This window comes from Meriones unguiculatus, chromosome 10, assembly GCF_030254825.1.
Source record: "Meriones unguiculatus strain TT.TT164.6M chromosome 10, Bangor_MerUng_6.1, whole genome shotgun sequence".
Taxonomy (NCBI): Eukaryota; Metazoa; Chordata; class Mammalia; order Rodentia; family Muridae; genus Meriones; species Meriones unguiculatus.
The window spans coordinates 22,894,838-22,917,574 of record NC_083358.1 but is presented as its reverse complement, the minus strand read 5'-3'; the positions used below and the strand labels follow the sequence as shown (position 1 = coordinate 22,917,574).

Sequence of the window (22,737 nt, the reverse complement as noted above, 5' to 3'; positions counted from 1 at the left end):
TTTGGTATAATTTGGACTTAACTTCAGTTTCTTTAAGTATTACAAGTAATCAGAAATAGAAATAATCCATTGTGTATAACACATATCAGATCTCATACGGGTCTACCAGGCCCTGTATCATAAGGCAATGACGTAACTGATTATCTACTGATAGGAAGTGTGTTAGAGGCTTCAGAATTTCATTAAAAAAAGAAACAAAAACCAAAAAACAAAACACCATGTTGAGAGCAAAGGTTTAAAAAGAGTTTTCTATAACTTGGCAACAACCCAAAGAAATTGTGAAAAAATGTCCCACTTGTTCTTTATATCTCCAAACTCCACTACCTGTAGGAAATAACCCTAAAGGTAACCTCAAAAACATAAATGTGGCAAATATTTTACAATTTGGTAAACTGAAATATGTCCACCATACTATAGACACCCTTTCAGGCTTTTGATAGACATTCTAAAAAGACCGATTCAGTTACTACGCATTTATTAGAAGCAATGGCAGTTATGGGTTTATCTAAACAAATTAAGACTGAGAATGCTACAGTGTATGTCTCTAATAAAATGGAAGAATTCTTTTCATATTATAAGATAAAACATGTCACAGGGTACACTACACAATCCTACTGGTCAAGCAGTCATTGAAATATCCAATCATACTTTAAGGGACATGTTTAAGAAACAGAGAGGTGTATCAAAGACCCCCAGGGATAGATTACACAATGCTTTATTGACTTAAATTTCTTAAATGTTAATAAACAGCAAACAACAGCTGTGGAGAAACACTGGGTTACAGGAAAAACTGCCCAATTATTTCACCTTATATATTTCAAAGATACCCTAACTTCACAATGGAGAGCAGGGAATGTGTTACCCTGGGGAAGAGGTTTTGCATATGTGCATGCAGGAGAAGAGAAATTATGGGTTCCATCAATATTAATAAAAATCAGATATGACAGAGGAAGACCACCAGAAGCTCTTGGCCACACAAAAGAAGAGAGAAATCAAGAAGACTAAACAGAACAGGTAATATAAATTGATGATCCCTTCACATGGGAACAACTCTGAAATTGACTGAGACATAAAAAGACATAAAAAATATGTTCAGCCAGAGCTTCAACAATACATGGCCAATAAATCCTTGGCTACATATTCTTCAAAATTTATTATGCCATTCTTTTAAAAGGCAAAGATTATTGGTTTACAGTTTCGTTTCATCCTGCACATCTCATACATTTATAATTTTAGGAATATATGATGCTTGTGAGAAATTCTATGTTTGCAGAACAAAAGGACCTGACCATGGAGACACTGGATTAAACTTGACAGAATTCATCCTTCCAGCATGCTGAGACATCAGCACATCATTTCCAGCCTTTTGCATGTTTCAGCATTCTGCTTGTTCCTGCCTCAATTGCTTCAATTGCTGTTTGTCATCAAAGCCTGCTCCTAAGAGAGCTTTGAAGAAAGCTACTAATCTCAGTTGATCATCATTTTAGACTGTTTCAAACAGGACTTCTATTAAGCCTGAAATTTCTCAGCATTCAAAGACTGGACCATAAATGTTAATGCTTGCTTAATTAACCATGTTTTCCAATTTTCTTTGTGCCCTCTAACGGGGTGTTTGTATGTTAAACAAGTCAGCTAGAATAAATTCATGAAAACGACATCCAATTTTCTTTAAAGTAGGTTGGGTAGGTTTTGGGTTGTTTTCTAGGGCTATGAATGTTTATTGTCATTGGGAGATGGTTATAAGTTGTTAATGATTTTATTCAGAGAGAAAATAAGGTTAGGATATTAGGTAATGCAAGTTAATTTTTAGTTAAATTGACTCAGTCATATCAGACACTTTATCACAGGAGTATACATCCTAGGATTAACAAATAGATATGATTATATAAAGATAGGGAAGTCTTCAAAAACCTCAGAGACTTATAGAACATGGCACTTTAAATGTCTTTATTATTTTAAAGATTCTTTGAAAATGAGACAGGTCATCTCCTGGCAGTACCCAGCCTACCTCAAAGCAGATGATGAGCATCAAAGAACCTCCATATGGAGATAGTTTCAAAAGTGGCAAACGAGCCACCTGGGCCAAAAGAAAATGCTTTCTTTTCCCAACAGACAGAATTCTGCCAAAAATGGGCAATCTTAAGTGTAGGACAAGTCGACTGCCGAACTCTGCCAAGACAGGGTAAGCAAGTCCTAAGTAGTTTCTGCTTCAAATATATGTCTGTCCTGACATTCAACCAAGGACCATGTATGGATATAACCTAGAACCTCTACTCAGATGTAGCCTGTGGTAGCTCAGTAACCAATTGGTTTCCCAAAGTGAGGGGAACAGGGACTATTTCTAACAGGAACTCGATGACTGGCTCTTTGGTCTCCCCACCCCCGAAGGGAGGAGCAGTCCTGTTAGGCCACAGAGGAGGGCTTTGCAGCCAGTCCTGAAGATACCTGATAAAACAGGATCAGATGAATGGGGAGGAGGTCCCCCCCATCAGTGGACTTGGAAAGGGGCACGGTGGAGATGAGGGAGGGAGGGAGGGAGGGACTGGGAGGGAATGAGGGATCGGGACACGGCTGGGATACAGAGTTAATGAAATGTAACTGATAAAAAAAAAAAAAAACAAATATATGTCTGTCAAATATGCTGAGCTAGAGGCAAAAGATGGTGCTCCAAAGCTAAAGAGAGTTTTGTGACTGTTCAGGCAGCAAACTGCCTTGTCATTTTTATTTTTATTTTATTTTATTTTTTTAGTATTTGGAAGCTGCTAACATGTACTTCCTGTTCACTCTAGTAACTAATTTTTTATTCCTTCTCAAGTCTCTGATGGGGTTGAAAACCAAATAGTTATAGTTCCATAATTAAGCTTAAGTTGTTTAGAACTTAAGAAATTGTTTTCATATAAGAAATACTAATAAGGATAAAAGTTAATTCAGGTACAGAACTTTAAACTTTTCAAGGACGAATAATCAGATATTTTCTCCTAAGTTCCCAAATACACATGGACTGGACATTGCACATGTAAACTTTACCTAATATTTTTCATAACTTTTATAATTATTATTGTATTGAAAGAAAAGGAGACTTTTATTGGACTTAAAGGGGGAAATGTTGTATAATGTTCTTGTGGAATGTATACAATTTATCCACGTTCATTCAAATGCTGATTTCCTACCCCACTATCTGGTTTTAATCTGGACATTGTATTGTGATGTTTATTCTAGGCATCACCTGTCTCAAGTTTGTGTAAACATGCCACCATTTGTTATCTCTATTGTCAATAAAACAACCGCCAATGCTGATGGAGAGATTAGGGTGGGACATCCTGGCCCAGAGGGGAGGAGAAAGAAGAGAGTGGGAGGAGTCAGAGAGGAGATATTGGGAGGAGATGACCTGAAAACACCAGGAGAGATGAACCAACCAGACCTAAGATATGACTAAAATGCAAGTATAATGTGGGAAATCTGAATGGGAGGAAGCAATGCAGGCTACGAGGTTTAGGATGGAGTAACTATTGCCCAGCATTGTGCTGTATGGGAATTAAGTAAATCCTAGTCTCTCTGTGGTGATTTGGGTATACCTCGGATTTAGGAAGAACCACCATTTAATTAAAAAATAAATCAATAAAAATATTAACAATCAACAGCAATGGTTAATATCCACTCCTAAGTGAGAACATTCCAGGCATGTCTTTTGCATCTGGGTTAACTCATGACATTTTCTAGTTCCATTCATTTGCCTGCAAATTTTATGATGTCCTTGTTTTCAAATAGCTAAATGGTATTCCACTGTGTAAATGTATCACATTTTCCTTTTTCTTTTTGTCTTTGAGATGGGTTTTTCTCTGTGTAGGGTTTCTTGTTTTGTAGCCTCAAACTCACAGAGACCCATCTGCCTCTGCCTCCCTGATTGATGGGATTAAAGGCGTGTACCACCATGTCCAGTTTGTACCACATTTTCTTTTTCCACTCTTTGGTTGAGGGTTAATTAGGTTGTTTCCACTTGTGGCTATTAGGAATAAGGGTGTTATGAACATAGTTGAGTAAGTGTCTTGTTGCATGGTGGAACATCTTTTGGGTATATGCCCAGGAGTGGTATAGCTGAACCTTGAGATAGAGCTATTCCCAATTTTCTGAAAAACTTCCAGATTGATTTCCAAAATGGTTATACAAGTTTGCACTCTTTCCAACAATAGAGAAGTGTTCCCCTTTGTCCACATCTTCACCAGCATGAAGTGTCACTTGAGATTTTGATCTTATCCATTCTGGTGGGTGTAAATGGAATCTTAGAGTTGTTTTGATTTGCATTTTTCTGATAACTAAGGACACAAGGCATTTTTTTTAAGTGCTTCTCAGCCATTAACGATTCTTATGTTGAATATTCTGTTTGGCTCTGTACTCTAATTTTTTGTACTTTAAAAATTTATTTATTTTCTTTATAAATTACAGTTTATTCACTTTGTATAAGAGCTGTAGCCCCCTCCCTTATACACTCCCAATCTCACCCTCCCTCCCTCATCTCCTCCCATGCTCCTACCCAAGTACTGATAGGGGAGGTCCTCCTCCCCTTCCCTCTGACCCTAACCTATCAGGTCTCTTCAGGATTGGCTGCATTGTCTTCCTCTGTAGCCTGGTAAGGCTGCCCACCCTTCAGGGGGTGGTGATCAAAGAGCCATCCACTGAATTCATGTTAGAGACAGCCCCTGTTCCCGTTACTAGGAAACCCACTTGGAGACTGAGCTGCCATGGGCTATATCTGTGCAGGGGTTCTAGGTTATCTCCATGAATGGGCCTTGGTGGGAGTATCAGTCTCAGAAAAGACCCCTCGGGTTCAGATTTTTTGCTTCTATTGCTCTCTTGTGGAACTCCTATCCCCTCCAGGTCTTTTAATCCCCCCATTCTTTCATAAGATTCCCTGCTCTCTACCCAAGGTTGGGCTATTACTCTCAGCATATGTTTTGATACATTGCTATGTAGAGCCTCTGTAGTAGGCTCTTGTCCTGTTCCCTGTTTTTTCCCATTTCCAATGTCTGTCCCTTTGCCTTCCTGAGTGAGGATTGATCATCTTATCCAAGGTCTTCCATCTTGCTTAGCTTCTTTAGGTGTACCGATTTTAGTATGTTTATCCTCTACCATAAGTCTAATATCCACGTATAAGTGAGAATATACCATGTGTGTCTTTCTGCTTTTGGAATACCTCACTCAGGATGATCTTTTCTAGATCCCACCATTTGCCTGCAAATTTCATGAGTTCCTTGTTTTTAATTGCTGAGTAGTATTCCATTATGTAAATATACCACAATTTCTGTATCCATTCCTCAACTGGGGGGCATCTGAATTGTTTCCAGCTTCTAGCTATTACAAATAAATCTGCTATAAACATTGTTGAGCAACTGTCCTTTTTGTATACTTGAACGTCTTTTGGATATATGCCTAGGAGTGCTAGAAGTTGAACACCAATAAACCAAGTAATCTAATTAAAAAAAATGGGGTACAGATCTAAACAGAAAATTCTTAGTAGAGGAATACTAAATGGCAGAGAAACACTTCAAGTAATGCTTAGTCATCAGGGAAATTCAAATCAAAATTACCTGAGATTTCACCTTACACCCACCAGAATGGCTAAGATCAAAAACTCAAGTGACAACACATGCTGGAGAGGATGTGGAGAAAGGGGAACCCTCCTCCATTGCTGGTGTGAATGTAAACTTTTACAACCACTTTGGAAACCAATCTGGTGCTTTCTCAGAAAATTAGGAACAGTGTTTCCTCTGTATTCTATTTTTAATTGAATTATGTGGCTTTTTTAGTGTCTAATTTCTTGAGTCCTTTATATATTTTTGATATTAGCCTTCCTTCAGATATAGGGTTGGCGAAGATCTCTTCCCATTCTGTAGACTGCTGTTTTCTCCTATTGACTGTATCCTGTCTTACAAAAGTTTTTCAGTTTCGTGATGTGTCATTTATTCATTGTTGATCTTAGTGCCTGAGCTCTCGGTGTTCTGTTAAGGAAATTGTCTCCTGTACTAATGACTCCCCCACTTTCTCTTCTGTTAGGTTTAGTGTATCTGTTTTTATATTGAGTCCTTTGATCTACTTGGACTTGAGTTTTGTGCAGGATGATAAACAAGGATCTTTTTGCATTCTTTCACATGCAGACATCCAGTTAGACCAGCCCCATTTGTTGAAGATACTTTCTTGTTTTCCATTGTATGGTTTTGGGTTCTTTGTTAAAAAAAAATCAAGTGTCCTTACATATGTGGGTTTATTTCTGGGTCTTTGATTCTATGTTGTTGATTAACCTGTATTTTTTTATGCTAATACGATGTGGTTTTTGTTACTGTTGCTCTGTAGTACAGCTTAAAATCAAGGATAGTGATACCTCCAGAAATTCTTTTATTATACAGGATTATATTAACCTGTGTTTTCCATTTTCAATATGAATTTGAGAATTTCTCTTTCAAGGTCTGAAAAGGATTGTGTTGAAATCTTGGTGGGATTTGCATTGAATCTTTCGGTAGGATGATTTCTTTTGGTAGGATGGCCATTTTGTTTTGTTAATCTGACCTATCGAAGACCATGGGAGATATTCCCTTCTTCAGAGACATGAAGTTATTGTCATAAAGGTCTTTCATTTGCTATATTAGAGTTACACCAATATATTTTATATTATTTGTGGCTAGTGTGAAGGGTGTTGTTTCTCTCATTTCATCTGAGCAGGAGGTCCAGGTCCTCTCCATGTATGGTCCTTGGTCCTTGGTCTGCATCAGCCTCTGCAGACACCCCTGGTTTGAGACCTGATAGGCTAGGTTTATATAATAGGGAAGGAGGGCCTCCCCTATCAGTGGACTAGGGGAGGAGCAAAGGAGTAGAAAGTTGGGACTGAGAAGAGATGATGGAGGGGGCTAAGTTGGGGTACAAAGTGAATAAATTTTTGTAAAAAATAAATCAATAAAAATGTCTGGAATTAAGAAGCACAGGGTTGCATGGCATCCACTGGGATCAGATTCCCCATCCTGAGATTGGAAGAAATGGGAAATTCTCAGCTCTCCTGGTCTCCTAGTTTCTTTGGTAGGGAACTTAGAGTAGAAAAAATACCTGCCAAGAAAGGCTAGAACCGTAGACAGGACAAGAATGTATTGGAGCGGTGAAATTGAGTCAAAGGAGCCCCTGTTTATTAGAGGAGACAGGAAAAACCGTGCTGTGTTAAGTCAGAATAACAGCCAGCCAGACACCAAGAGAGAAGTAGCGCCATCCTGTAACACTCTAGATTATTACTTGGATAACAATGATGGTAATCATAATTTGGAGCCACTGCCAATTCTCAGGTGCACTAAGGATTTCTGACAGAGATTCCCCCCAATACTTCCTCCAGGGAATCAGACTGAGCTGGAGATGGGATCCCACTCCTGCATTCTTTAATTTACCCTGATAGGTTTATTCTGATTCTGAGACTCTTATTTATAGATTTGTATCTCTGCTTCATCATCGATTGACCTCAGTGTTGGAGCCAGCAAGCCCCCATTAAATACTTGTCATGTTAAGAAAGAGAGAGAGTGATCAGGGTGTGGTATTAGAATTTACCTTCAGTCCTGACAACATAAGTTCCACCTTGAGATTCACACCGTGGGAGGTGAATACAGACTTGACACACATTGTCTTTTCATCTCCCTATGTGAGCCATGACCTGGGAGCACTCTCACACACATATGTACATGATCTCAATTGTGGATGTTTTGGATTATGATATGTGAATGTGTTTTTGTTATAATTCCCAGTTGGGGGTTTTAGTTTTTCCATACCTTTTCAGTGTCTTATGAGGAGTGTGTTCTTTGCCAGATGGAATTAGTTGAATTCTGAGGACTTTGAGGTGCATAAATATGATATCCCAGAGGAAGAGGGCAGATGCTTGGAGAACTGCTTGCTGCTGGTTGGTCCTGCTGCTGTGTTTGCTGTTTGCTGATTTGCTGGTTACCTGGATATCTGGATTTCTTGACGACTGACATTGGTATTTCCCTAAAAGATTCCTATGACCCTACCCAGTGGAAAGTAGCAAAGAAAACTCCATGCCAAGTTCCCACTAACCTTCTTTCCTTCCTAGCTGGTGTTGGAGATTGGAAGGGAGGTAGAAGCATTTAAGACCCTAAATAACGTAGGTTCGTTAAGAATATACATGTAGCTCAACACAAAATAAATGCAAACAATTAAGAGTATGTGTCACATGAACGAGTCACCGTGAAGTTGACCTTGGCAAGAGCCAGCACAGGAGACACATCATGCTGGTGGAGTGGATACGGGGTGTGGACTTTAAGCACCGGGATTTCAGTGTGCTCCGTTGGGACACATGTGACCTAACGGGGCGAGGAGTCCATGCAGACCCTAAGATAACTGTAGGGACCAGGGACTCTGGAAGTCGGCTCAGTAAACCGAGTCTTCAAAGCACAGCGGAGCCTTGAGAATGAAGGTCACACTCACAGCTCCTGCATGAGCCTGTCTCTCCTGAGTGAGCTTGAGTGTGACCTAGAAGGCCTCCGGTTTCTTCTGTTAGAGCTTTCTGCCCTGGTGTGGGGCGGTGTTCCTGGTATCACAGAAGAGCTTCAGAATCCATGCTGTGCCTTTCCAGGAGGCCAAAGGGGCAGAAGAAACAGCAGAGGTGACTTGTCCCTGCCTCCTGGCCACTGGCTCTGGTCACTTCTGGCTAATAAGTTCTTCTAAAATGAGAACTTTAACCCATCACACCGTGTTGCTCTCCAACATGCCTTTGGTGTAAATTCCTGCCTGGGGAAGGCTCACAGGCTCTTCCTGTTTGTGAACCGTGGTCGTGCTAGCAGCACAGACTCAGGCCTGGCAGCTGATCATGCCCCTGAACCAACTGCTCAGGTGGCTGAAAGATGTGTTCCTTGGGCTCCTGCTTCTCCTCCTCCATGTGCAGGGTGAGGCTCCCTAAACAGGCAATGGGCACTGACTGCAGCCAGAGCTGATAGAATCCTGAATGTCCTCAGAGGCTGGGCTTGTGGGATGGAAGGCATGGGGGAGGGTCTGAAGGAAATAATATACCAGAAGTTCTTAACCTATACATCATGATCATTGGAAACCCCAGTAGTCTTAGAAACCCCAACCCATCAGGTTTTTGTAGTTGCTACCTACTAACTGTAAATTTGCTATTTTGTGGTGTCCCAGTTCCTAAGTTTAGCAGAAATATGTGGTTTCCAATGGTTCACGACTCACAGGTTGAGGACTGCTGCAATAGATGAAATGGGAAACAGTGGGCCTACATTTCCACATCTGTTTAAGCCCACTAGTACACAGAGGGTCAGAGTCATCTATACTCACTCCATTCTGTGGAGACTGTTTAGTGTAAGGAGTTCTGGAGAGAACAGTAAACAGTTCAAGAAAAAGCGGGAAGGCATTTTCTTTTCCTCAGTGTATGGATATGATTGTAGCTACTACTGTCCTTTGGAAAAGAATTTCCATAATCACAAATTCTTGTGATCAAATGGCTCTAGGTGTCCGGCCTCTTTCGCCAGAGTAATGCTTTGATACTCTTGAAAGGGGCAACAGGAAAGCTTCCTGGCCTTGATGGATAGGGAAGCTCCCACACTCACACCACACAGCTGAACTCTGGGTTACTGGGTCCCCTTCTCCTGTGCTCTGGTAACAGTGTGAAAGAAGTTTCAACCATGTGGCAGATGATTACAGAAAACTAACCCTGATGGCATCTCTCTAGCAGGTCAGGACTCATCAGAGTCCATCCCCATCAGAAACACACACTCAGGCCAATTCCAAGGCAGCATCGACTATGTGAAGGATACCAACGTTGGTGTCCACACCTTCCTGGGAATTCCTTTTGCTAAACCACTGGTAGGACCCTGTGCTTTGCACCTCCTGAGGCCCCTGAACCATGGAGTGATGTGAGAGATGGGACCTCACATTCAGCCATGTACATTCTAGGCCCAGAGTGTTTCAGTCCCTGGAGTGAGAATGTGCTTGCTCTGAGCTATGGGCCACTCTGAAGTGTTTCTCCATCTCAGCTACACAGAAGTTTTTTTCTCCTTGTGGGTGAGTGCCCCATGCATTTTTCTAATGATATGTTAAGGTTGAGTAGCACAAGTGTGTCAGGCTCCTGGGTCAGAGCTTGGCACTCATAAGGACTTAGGTGTAGGTACTATGGAGAGGAACAAAGATAAAATTCTTCACATATTCAAATTAAGCCTGGTGGTCTCTGCCACAATTGGAGAGATTTCTAGGCCTGAGATAATGTGACCTATTAGGCAGCAAGTACACCTGTATCCAGGAGAATACACTTCAGATCCCTGAGGAGTTCAGCACTGATGAATACTGGCTAAGCCACAATTACAATCACTGTGATAACCTACAGGGCCAACTGCCATTGACCAGGAAATCTAAGAAATTAGTCTCCACCCCAACTTTCATGGAGCCTTTGGCCTTTACCTTGGTTGGAAGGAATTTTGAGCAGGAATATGTATTAATAGTGCATCGTGGGGAGGAGCAGCTGAAAGCGGCTGAGGAAAAAAATTTTAGACTCATATTTGATTTTTCATCACCATACATCTCTTGGTATTTCTGTCTGCTATTTTCCATCAGGTGTTTACAAAATCTTGATATAATGAATCCAGTGTGCTGGAAGGAGAGGAAACTGAACTTCCTTTCCAAGTCTGAGGACTGCCTGTATGTCAACATCTATGCATCAGCTCATGCCCATGAGGGCTCTAATCTGCCCGTGAGCGTCAGGCAAACGTCAGCAAGGGGAGAGGGCACTTTTTCAAGAGGTTTAGAAGAAAGGGATGAAAAGCAACCTGAGCCCCACTGCAGGGTGGACTCTGAGGAAAAGTCTTACCTCACTTAGGGCACAGAAGGCCTTGTCAGCCACACTATGCCGTTGAAACCTGGGAATGGGGCAGAGCACTGGAGCACTGAGCAAGGTCTCCAGCTCTTTGATAAAACCAGGATTCATTCTCCAACTTGTGCTCTGCAGAACCACTTAGGTGTTCAAGATCTCAACACTGAGGTCACCCAAATTACTATCTTCAGATTATCTGTTGTGCCAATAAGAGTTGATGACCCTTTCCATTTTTAATCCAGAGAGATATCTTTGTTCCATTGTGAAGAATCTGAGTAATGATGACACTAGTTGATACATACAGCCATTAACTCAAATGGAGACACATGGTGGGGATGGGGACTAGAATTTCACTGATGAGACATCTTGAGGTCCCTGGTTGTGGCCAAACCCCTGAAGTCCTGAGGATTTTTATGTATTTCTGGGGCTGCACAGATGTGTACAGCAGTTGATATTCTAATAAGTAGACCAATAGAGCTTGGAATGTCTAGGAGTTTTCTTACATTTCTCTTGACTTCTCCAGGTTATTGTGTGGATCCATGGTTGTGCACTGGTTATGGTCATGGCTTCCATGTATGATGGATCCACACTGGCATCTACTGAGGATGTGGTGGTGTCACTATCCAGTACCACCTGGGTGTCCTGGGCTTCTTCAGGTGAGCCTACAGCTGGACCGTAATGGCTGAGCAGATCCTAGACAGCCTTTTGATCCCTGTCCCTTCCACTTTTCAGCAGTGGTGAACAGCATTCCAAAGGCAACTGGGGATACCTGGATCAGGTGGCTGTCCTGTGCTGGGTCCAGAAGAACATTGCCAACTTAGGAGGCAACCCTGAGCAGGTCAGTATATTTGGCGAGTCAGCAGGTGGCAAAGGTCTATCTTTCCATGTTGTGTCCCCATGTAACAAGGACTCTCCCACAGAGCCATCATGGAGACTGGTGTGGCCCTGCATCCTTACTGTGTCTCTGACAGCTCTGAGATGGTCTCCACTGTAAGTGCCCTCAACCTTCATAGCCCTAGTCTGATGCCTCAGCGTTTACATGCTGGTTCTCTGGTATTCTGTTCTGTGGGTAAAACAAAGACCAAGGGAAATAACTTCTTTCCAATAATTACTGAGAATCTCAAAGTTTATCATACACTTACATTTGCTTCATACTTGGTGAGTATGTTATCTTCCCAGCAATCTGCTCTTTGCAGCATCAAGCATTGGCAAAGGTAAGTATGTATGGGTTTGGGAGCTTGTTCTTTGGCTGTAAAAAACTGTTTATAATGCAAGCCTAAGGACTTAAGTTCAAATCCCCAGAACCCATAAACCACTGTAGATAGGAGCATGTATCTGTAATTACAATGTTCCTCTGGTCAGGTGGAGACAGAAACCAGAGAATTCTTGTATTTTGACAGACTGACTCAGCTAGTGTAGGCAGCAGCAAAATAATAGACACCCTGTCAAATAAGGGGGCCATTGAAGACTGAGACTCTGTCCTCTAACCTTCACATAGAAACCTTGTCATACTTACTGCTTCCCTCATACAGAAATAGAGCAAGATGGGTGGAGGAAACAAAAATGCCCTAAACAGTATGAACAAATATACAGGTAGAAAGGATACTGCCTGCTGGCTATCACCTTTGAGCACTAGGAGAATGGGAACAACTTATACTTATTCCAATCCAGATAGCATACTGTAGAGTGTGAGAATTAGATGCAATAGAATCGACTTGGAATTGGCCACTCTTGCCCCTGCTTATTCTCTTTACAGACAGTGGCCAGCCTATCTGGATATGAGGCCACAGACTTAGAGGGACTGGTGTGCTGTCTGAGAGGCAAGAGTGAAGGAGAGATTCTGGTCATTAACAAGGTGGGAGAATTGAGTGTCTGGAAGAACCTGGTCTACAGGATGTGGGATTTTGAACCAAATACCTTGTCTTTCTGACTTTGTGTTCTCTCAGTTCTGTGTGCAAAATGAACATCAAGATAGGCTAACCTAAGTTTAGATTCTCCTCCAGAAGGTGCGGAACTCCTTGAAACTAGTGAGAAATGACAAAATTGGGAAGTAACTCAGTGGACATCAGGATATTTGTTTGATTAAACTTCAGCATTGATGTTTAATGTCCCACTGTCCTTCAAGATGATTCCTGCTGTGGTGGGTGGAGTGTTCCTACCCAGGCATCCCCAAGAGTTGTTGGCTTCTGTGGATTCTCACCCTGTCCCCAGCATCATTGGTGTCAACAATGATGAGTATGGTTGGAACCTTCCCATGGTGAGGCACAGTTCCAATCCTCTAGGCTCCTGAATACCCATATGCTAAGCAGAATGAACTGAATACATCTTTATTCTAAGTCCATCTGATCCCACACTTAACACTGTCTTCTGTCTCTCAGATCATGGGCTCTGCTCAGACAATAAAGGAAATAACCAGAGAGGACCTGCATTCTGTTCTGAATAATACACCAGCACAAATGGTGAGATATCTTTGGTCCTGTCCAAATAGAGGGGTCCCACATATATTCTTCCCAGACAGCACCCTATTTATAAAACTCAGTATATATGTGTGATTCTGTGTTCGGTCTCCTCAGAGCATGAACCTTTTAACCTGTACCCAATATCATCACAGGTTCCATTCTCCCAATACCAAAGGCTATTGCTTACCTAACCTAGAATATGCCTAATCTCATCCTTCCTGGTTTCCTTAGTATAGATGCTGCCTCCTGAGTGTAATGACCTGCTAATGGAAGAGTACATGGGGCACACTGAGGACCCCAAGACCATCCAAATACAGTTCACAGAGATGATGGGAGACTTCCTCTATGTGATCCCTGTACTCCAAGTAGCACATTTTCAGCATGAGTAAATCTGTCATGGGGCTTAGAAAAGTATCTCACGCTTCTTCCTCGGCGCTACCTACGAGGTGGCTGCCATCTCTTTTGAGGCAACATGGCTGCCCTCTGGCCTCTGGTGAAGCCCAAGATCGTCAAAAAGAGGACCAAGAAGTTCATCAGGCACCAGTCAGACCAATATGTAAAAATTAAACGAAACTGGTGGAAACCCAAAGGTATCGACAACAGGGTTTGGAGAAGATTCGAGGGCCAGATCCTGATGCCCAACATCGGTTATGGGAGCAACAAGAAAACCAAGTACATGCGGCTTAGAGGCTTCCGGAAGTTTCTGGTCCACAATGTCAAAGAGCTGGAAGTGCTGCTGATGTGCAATAATAAGACTTACTGTGCTGAGATTGCTCACAATGTGTCCTCCAAGAATCGGAAAGCCATCCTAGAAAGAGCAGCACAGCTGGCCCTCAGAGTGACCAATCCCAACTCCAGGCTGCGCAGTGAAGAGAATGAGTAGATGGCTTGTGTCCAGTGTTTTATTTGTGTTTAAAATAAAACCACAAAAACTGCGAGAGGAAGAAAGAAAGAAAGAGAAAGAAAGAAAGAAAGAAAGAAAGAAAGAAAGAAAGAAAGAAAGAAAGAAAAGCATCTCACAGATGTGGGTCACAGGTGAGCACTGTGGAGCGCTGGTCTCCAGGTCTCCTCGTGTCTAGTCTAAGAGAGTGACACTTTTAAAATTGTGAGTACATTTTTCAGTTTCTCTGTTAACCAGGCTATCACCCAAAAGCCTGATATTCTCTATATTATTTGTTATCAAGCTTACAACACAATCCTGAGCAGCTTTAATCTGTTCTTAACAGTGTCTAAGCTAGTCTGGCTTCCTCCCACTGTAAATCCCAGAGATACTTGCACCTTAAGGCTTTACGTCAGCTGTTCTCTCCTCCTGGAGTCTCCTGGACGTCTGTTCTTGGCTGAGTCCCCTGCTTCCTCCTCTAACTCCACCTCTGGGGGGGGCAGAAAGTCAAGCCCTTTTCTCTCCCCTGCTCAGTAATTGGTTGTAATCTGCTTTATTTGCATAGCAGGGAACAATTGGGGAGAAGAGTTTATACAATATTGAGACATAAGTATCTCAGAGAAAAGATTGCAACCAGCTATGGGGAGATACTGAAATAAACATTTGAATTACAGAATAACCTTATGCCTTTGATGAGAGCTAGATACAGAGGAGAAAAAGGGTTGCTGATACTCTACTGACTTAACAAAACCACTCATCTGGCAAGGCCATGGGCACTGTTTAGCCAAGGGTTTTTCCATAGTTAGTGCTCCAACCTGGAGCTCCATCTCCAATTTAACATTTATAATTCCAGGTAACTTTATATCAAGGTATCTTTTCATAAAATATATATCAGAAACACTTCAGGTGAGGGGCAACTACATCACTCTCTGTCCCCACTTGCAGGTTGCCATGCCTCTGTCTACATCTATGAATTCCAACCTCAATCCAGCTTCCTCAAGGATACCAGGCCATCCTTGTGAAGGCTGACCGTAGGGATGAGTCTCCTTTTGTCTTTTTGTCTTTCCTCTTTGGCAGGAAACGTGAGTCTTCCTTATTTTTCTTGAGCTTAATGAAGTCCCAGATGACTCTCTGGGGGCCTCCTGCGCTCTCAGTCCATTTGAAAAAAAAAAAAAAACAACAAAAAAACAAAAAACAAAAGCTGTGTTCTGGGAGATGACAAAATCAAATGTCATACCATATTGTAACCCCAAATGATAGGCTACAGTTTACAATCAGTGCCCTTCCTAGTCTAGCCTGTGATGGAGGACCTGAAAGCACACTGGAGCAGTAATTCAGTAAGAGGCTTGCATGGATCTTGAATTCTCTATATAATGAAGAAGGGAGGCAACGAAGCCAATAGTGTGGGGTCAGACAACAGCTGGGATGGTGAGTGTGAAGAGTGAGTTGCCAGAGGCGTGAGGTGGCATATACTTGGACTTTGTCTTCAGTTAACCTCACTGAGGAGGAGGAGCTGTTGAACAGGAGGATGATGAAGTACTGGGCCAACTTTGCAAGACATGAGTGAGAACACACCCTCCCTTAATCTTACTCATGTGGGTACCCATCCAGGCCTCCCTTTTGGACAGTTGCCTTCTACCATGCATAGATCTTCCATTGCATAATAGCCTTTTCTCTACAATAGCACATTTCTCCAGATATTTTGTAGGTGTCAGATACTGGTCATCTCACAGTGACATGGCTTGTGGGTTATAGTGCTATGTTACTGTTCTTTAGATCATTCCTCTTCTAGGAAGACATAAAATAGGGCAGGTAGTTTTTTCTCACATGAAGCAGAAACCAGTGAGTAACACTAGTATCTGCATGTTGGAAGGATACCTGTCCTATCAGCCCCCTTAACCACAGACCTAATTGTTCTATACCCTGGCTCAAATTAGGAGATCAGGCTTTGGATCAGAGTGACCTCACCCTTTGATACTGGGTGCTCTATCTACAGAAACCCCAACAGGCAGTGTCTACCCTAGTGGCCGTGATGGACCATGATGAGCAGTACCTACAACTAGACATCAGACCTATTGTGGGCAGAGCCTGAAGGCCAGAAGGCTGCAGTTCTGGACCAAGACTGCCCCAGAAGATCCAGGAGCTAAGAGAGGCACAGAACAAGCACCCACAGCTGTAGTGTCCTGTGTCAGGAAAGGCCTGTGGGGCTGAGGGCAGGTGGGGCTATTCTGAGGTTATGAAGTCAATTTAATTATTTTTATTTGTTCCAACTCTCACACAAGCATTTCTTACCTCAGCACTTGCTCTTTCAAATGTGTATGAGAAACCCTTTGTGTATAAGTCCTTATCGCCCTGAACTCATGGTCTCACTTTCTTGGTTTCCTGGGTGGATGGATTATATGTATGGGCCACCCACCCAGGCCTGGGTTTTAACATACTGTATGAATATTCTCAGACATGATTTCATGTGATCACATGTATTCAATTTTGCATTTACAACCTAGAGCAGAATTTCTAAGCCATGAGACACACGTGTTAAACATTTAAAGAAGTTATAAGGCTAGGGATGTAGTAGTTGTAGAGTGCTTGCCCTGTAGGTACCAAGACCTGGGCACAAGAAAAAGTAAAATAAAGCCAGATCAGATGACATAGGCTTGCAATCCTAGCTACTCAGAAAGCTGAGGCCAGAGAGCACAAGTTAAGACCTGCTTGAGCTCTAAAGCAAGCTCTAGGTAAGAGTGGAAATTTTAGTTATGGTCTGTCTTTACATAAAAAGGACAAAAGGACAACTCTGCTAGGCTCCTGTCTGCAAGCAAAGCAGAGTATTCTTAATAGTTTCAGGTTGCCTTTCTCCCATTGGGTGAGTCTCAGGTTAGGCCAGGCTGTGGTTGGACATCCTTTCAACCTCTGCTCTAACTTTATCCCTGCACATCCTATAGTCCCGGTAAATTTTTGGTCAGAGTTTTTTGAGTGGTTTGGTGATCCCCTCCCTCCACTAGAAGTCCTTTCTGGCTAGAAGGTAGCCTCTTCAGTGTCTAGGATCCCCGCTGCGAGCTGGAGCCAGCCCATATCCTCTCCGAAGCCTGCCCTGTTGTAGGTTTCTAGTTTGTCTCAGCCATGCCACCAGCCTTGGTTCCTCTTCTCTCTCCAAGCCCTCTGACCTCTCATCCACCGTCTCGAGCCCACTGATCGAAACAGATGATGAGACTCACAGCCAAATATTAGACATAGCATGGGGAGCCTTGTGGAAACGTGGGGGGAAGGTTTGAAGGAGCTGGAGGGGACAAGAACTCCACAAGAAGACCAACAGAGTCAACTAAACAGGGCCCAGGGGAGCATACAGAAAATGAAGCATAAATCAAGGACCATGCATTGACTAGACCTAGACCCTCTACACTTGTGTAACCTACAGGCAGCTGAGTCCTCATGTGCATTTCCTACTAAGGGGAGCAGGGGCTGTCTCTGACATGGACTCTGTTTACTGCTTTTCGATAACTTCCTTCTGGAGGGACTGCCTTGTTTGGCCTCAGTGGAAAAGAGGACTGCCTTGTCCGGTCTCAGTGGAAGAAGATGCGTTCAGTAATGATGTGACTTCATGTAGCAGGGTGTATATTGTGGACTCCCTTTTCTGAGGAGTCGGAGAGTAGGGATACACAGGAGAGAAAGAGAGAGAGAGAGAGAGGGTGATATTGAGAAGAAGGGAAAGATGGGGCTATGACTGGGACTTAAAGTGAATTTTAATAAATTAAAATAAATTTTAATAACAGTAAAAATGTGAGAGAAAGTATAAAAGAAAGAAGGAAAGACAGAAAGAAAGAGTACAAAAACTAGACGGTAGGTGGGGATGGAACACACCTTAAATCCAGCACTCTGCAGGCAGAAAGAATCAGGAGGACTCTGATTCTAGGCCAGCAGAGTCAATGGAGGGAAACGAAGGACAGCTATGGCTAAACAGAAAAACCATGTCTTGAAAAAAACAGTACATAAAAAAATCATTATAATATAATTTGACTTAGTGGGTTTTAAAGAAGGAGAGGATGAGAAAAGGAGAAGGAGGAAAAAGAATGAGAGGATGAAGGGAAAAGGAGTAGAAAGAAAAAGGAAGAAGAAAAAGGAAAAAGAAGGAAGAAGAAGAGAGGAAGGAAGAAAAATGTGGTTCTGGAGTTTCGGGGAGATCTTGAGAGTGATGGGGGTCGGCTTACATATGACACATTGTGTACCTTTATGAAATTACTAAAGAAAAAATCCCAAGGTTCTGGGAATACAACTCGGTGGGAGAGGACTTACCTGACATATGAAAGACGCTAGATCCAAATCTCTGTGCCCTCTCTCTTTAGAAGCTGGTTGGGTGTCAAATTTCCATGTCCATCTCTTAACCACCAAGCTTTCTCATCTCTACAACTGACTTATAAAACATCTGATGAGCCAAAGACCCGCTGACTACATCTGTTCAAGCTGCCATAAAAAATGAGCAGAAGCTGCCAGCTAGGGCAGTCCCGAGATCGATGTCTGTGGCTCAGCTCCTTGAAAGACTGAAGCAGGAGGGTTTCATGAGCTCAGGAGTTGAAGGGTTATTCATTCTATATACATACTCTGCATCTCAATAATATATGTGCTATGAACACATGTGAACATGTCTGTATCATAACGTGTGGCTTATAAACAATAGAAATATGTTTAAAGTTTTGGAGAACAAGAAGCTCAAGGTTAGGATATCACATATGTGGTGAGGGCTAGCTCTCTATGCTAAAGATTGAACCTTGTGTCTTCAACTGGGCAGACCGGATAAGTAATGGTGTTCAAGATCTGGACACACTGTGTTCATATACAAAATTCCAAAGAATAAATAAACCCCAAGGTTATGGGAATGTAGCTCAGTGGTAAAGGACTTATCTAGTGTGTGTAAGGCCCTAGATCCAATTCTCTGTACTGGCTTTTTTAGATCCCCTGGTCTCTTGTGACAACTCCTAAAGACCCAACTCTTACTAACATCATTGGTCCAAGGTTTCACTGCGGGCATGTGATGCATAAGCTTTCAGAGCGCAGCACAGAGAGGTCCCCATATCAGCCACTAAGGTTGTAAACAGTGGAAAATGTCTCTACCTATTGTGTTTGTAAATCACACATCACCTATGATTGATATTTAAGACAATCTATCAATGAAGTATATTTCTGTCCCAAAAAGGAAAGTGGTATAAGTTTTATCTGTTACCTTTTTTCACCTGAGTGTGTGTGTGTGTGTGTGTGTGTGTGCAGGTATGTGTATGTTTGCCTATGTATGTGTGTGTGTGTGTGTGTGTGTGTGTGTGTCTGTGTCTGTGTCTGTGTCTGTGTGGCCAGGAGAGTAGGGCTGGTTCCTTTGGCTTTTCACATTTTTTTAAAAATTTTTTTACAGATATGTTTTTAAGATTTATTTATTTATTTATTATGTATACAGGATTCTGCCTGCATGTATGCCTGCAGGCCAGAAAATGTATTAAAATCTCTTTATAGATGGTTGTGAGCCACCATGTGTTTTCTGGGAATTGAACTCAGGACCTCTGGAGGAGCAACCAGTGCTCTTAACTTGTGAGGTATCTCTCCAGAATGGGCTGGCTCCTTTGTGTCTGCTGAGGTTTGTTTTGAATCCCCACAATTCTGCTGATGCTGGGAGGCCCACCCTTGCACAATCACAGCACATCTGTGGAGATATTGGACTGTGGGTTGTGTCATAAAAGTAGGACGAGTGTGTCAGAAGGTTCAGAAATGTCCAGTAGAGGAGATTCCTATTCCTTGTCTCCCAGAGACCATGTCTTTCCTGGACTGATCATCCTGGCTCTTTTCAATCTCCTGATCCCCTTTGACTCCCCCACACTCCCACTTCTGAACAACTTAAACTCTAGAAGAAGGTTCCGTGGAACAAGACGCTTTTCCTTTAAAATTTTTTTATAATTATTTTTATTTTTATTAATTACAGTTTATTCACTTTGTATCCCCACTGTACCTCCCTCCCTCCTCCCCTTCCAATCCCACCATCCCTCCCTCATATCCACCAGTGCCCCTCCCCCAGTCCACTGATAAGGGAGGTCCTTCCCCCCTTCCCTCTCATCCTAGTCTAACAGGTCTCATCAGGAGTGGCTATATTGTCTTCCTCTGTGGCCTGGTAAGGCTGCTCCCTCATCAGGGGGATGTGATCAAAGAGCAGGCCAATCAATTCCTGTCAGAGACAGTCCCTGTCCCCATTACTATGGAACCCACTTGGACACTGAACTGCCATGGGCAACCTCTGTGCAGGGGATCCAGGCCATCTCCATGAGTAGTCCTTGGCTGGAGTATCAGTCTCAGAAAAGACCTCTGTGCCTGGACATTTTTGGATCTGTTGCTCTCCTTGTGGAGCTCCTGTCCTTTACAGATCTTACTATCTCCCACTTTTTTCATAAGATTCCCTGCACTCTACCGAAAGTGTGGCTATGAGTCTCAGCATTTGCCTCGATACCCTGCAGGGTAGAGCCTTTCAGAGGCCCTCTGTGGTGTTCTCCTGTCTTGTTCCCTGTTTTCTCCCATTTCCAATGTCTGTCCCTTTGCCTTCCTGAGTGAGGATTGATCATCTTATCCAAGGTCTTCCTTCTTGCTTAGCTTCTTTAGGTGCACAGATTTCAGTATGTTTACCCTCTATTATGTGTCTAATATCCACGTATAAGTGAGTATATCCCATATGTGTCTTTCTGCTTTTGGGATACCTCACTCAGGATGATCTTTCTAGATCCCACCGTTTGCCTGCAAATTTCATGAGTTCCTTGTTTTTAATTGCTGAGTAGTATTCCATTGTGTAAATGTACCACAATTTCTGTATCCATTCCTCAACTGAGGGGCATCTGGGCTGATTCCAGTTTCTGGCTATTACAAATAAATCTGCTACAAACATGGTTGAGCAAATGTCCTTGTTGTATACTCGAGCGTCTTTTGGGTATATGCTGAAGGAGTCTGGTAATTGGAATTTTGCCTCCTGGCCTTGGCAGATGCAGGTCTTATCCATAGTTCCATTTCTCAGGGACTGTCCTTGATGGTCTCTGCTGGCAGGGTGCTCTGAGCCTGAGAAGTAGATAGTAGGTTCCCTGCAACCTTGGGAACCAGACAGCGGACTTTGTGTAACCGTGAGTGAATTCCTGCATGCCTTGCCAGGTGGCACAGATGAGTTGTTACTGTGGAAAAAAAAAATGCTTGTACCGTTTGCTTTGTAAGTGTTGTTTGCACATTCAGTAAACTGAGACTTGATCAGGAACGTGTCTTGTCTCCATTCTTCGCATCTCTGTCCTCCAATTTCCACTCCCTCTTTCAGGTGGACCCTGTTCGACTAGCCCTCGGGACGGGTCAGTTGGCGCCTGAATAAGGGACCTTGAGAACGAGGGGCAAAAGTGAGAAATGCTGGTTTTTGGAGTTTCGGATGCCTAAGTAAAAAAAAAAAAAAATGCTTCGTGACGACTGCCCATCGCACAGAGGAAGACAAGGTAGGCAGCCAACGCAATCATGGGGCAGAGCAGTAGCAGGGAGTTATTTATGAGGACTTTAAAGTCAATGCTAATAAATGCGAGGAATTGGGAGAAACGCCCTTATCCCCTTTAGTTTATAAATGAAGTTTGTCCCTGGTTCCCAGTTGAAGGTACATAAATCTGGAAACCTGGGAGAGGGTAGGGAAAGGAGATCAAATTTTTCATTTTATCACTCTCATGCCTAGGATCCAGCATGTCTCTAATTAGAGTCCACAGAGAAAAAGTTATAACAGGTACCTTCTCAGGACCATTATTAGCGTAATATTCTTGCAATCCTTTACCAGAGAGAATATTCATCAGGACTGCTTACCAGTCTCCCCTGTCCAGGTCATAGGTCGGAATGCCTACTACTCTAAAATTGGGGTGGCAGTTCAAGCTTCCCTTTGCAACCAGGCAAAGTGGAACATTGGAGGGATACTATTGTCCCTTCCTACGGGAGTTAAGAATGACAGTCTTACATCTCCAATGAGTTACCCACCCTGTGAGAAAGGGGATCAACGCACTTGTCCTCGACCAATGGTTCCTTGGACAAGATGCTTTGGAGAAACGCCCACTATCTACTCCTGGGACAATGACCCTGCATTTACAGTCATGGACTGGTCTATCATCAAGGGTATTAAGAACTTGGCTTCTGATAAAGGCAGTCAAAATTCTTTTGTTTTAGAAAAATCTGTTGGTGCTGGACTTTGGAGGACTTCAAATAAAAACTGGTAAACCTATGTATGGAAATTGGGGACTACCTTGGAATATATAGGCATTCTCTCTGGGAATGCAAGTAGTGTTGCTAAATTAATCAAGTATGCTTCTGTTTTGACATGTTAATCCTCCTTATTTACTACTAATTGGAGACATTGTAGTAAGACATTTTAAGAACAATGATACCTATTCGATTAAATGTGTATATTGCAATCTTACTAATTGTGTTAATGCTGATAATAATGTTCTTTCAGTATTAGTTGTTAAGCAACTGCTTTTGTTATGATTCCTGTTAGCATTTCTGATTCTTGGTATGAT

General features: G+C 42.5%; 1 protein-coding gene and 1 pseudogene across 1 annotated transcript; both read left to right on the top strand.

Moving 5' to 3' along the window:
- Positions 1 to 8,851: 8,851 nt before the first annotated feature.
- Positions 8,852 to 16,373, top strand: LOC110559747 (acylcarnitine hydrolase-like; annotated as a pseudogene).
- LOC110559748 (large ribosomal subunit protein eL32-like) lies at positions 13,787 to 14,201 on the top strand. The gene has a single exon (XM_060393267.1). The coding sequence runs from the start codon at positions 13,787 to 13,789 to the stop codon at positions 14,195 to 14,197; it is 411 nt and encodes a 136-aa protein (XP_060249250.1). The 3' UTR covers positions 14,198 to 14,201.
- Positions 16,374 to 22,737: the final 6,364 nt, after the last annotated feature.

Bases quoted from the DNA above. Each gene is read 5' to 3' on its own strand.
- LOC110559748 (XM_060393267.1), top strand. From the start codon at position 13,787: ATGGCTGCCCTCTGGCCTCTGGTGAAGCCCAAGATCGTCAAAAAGAGG.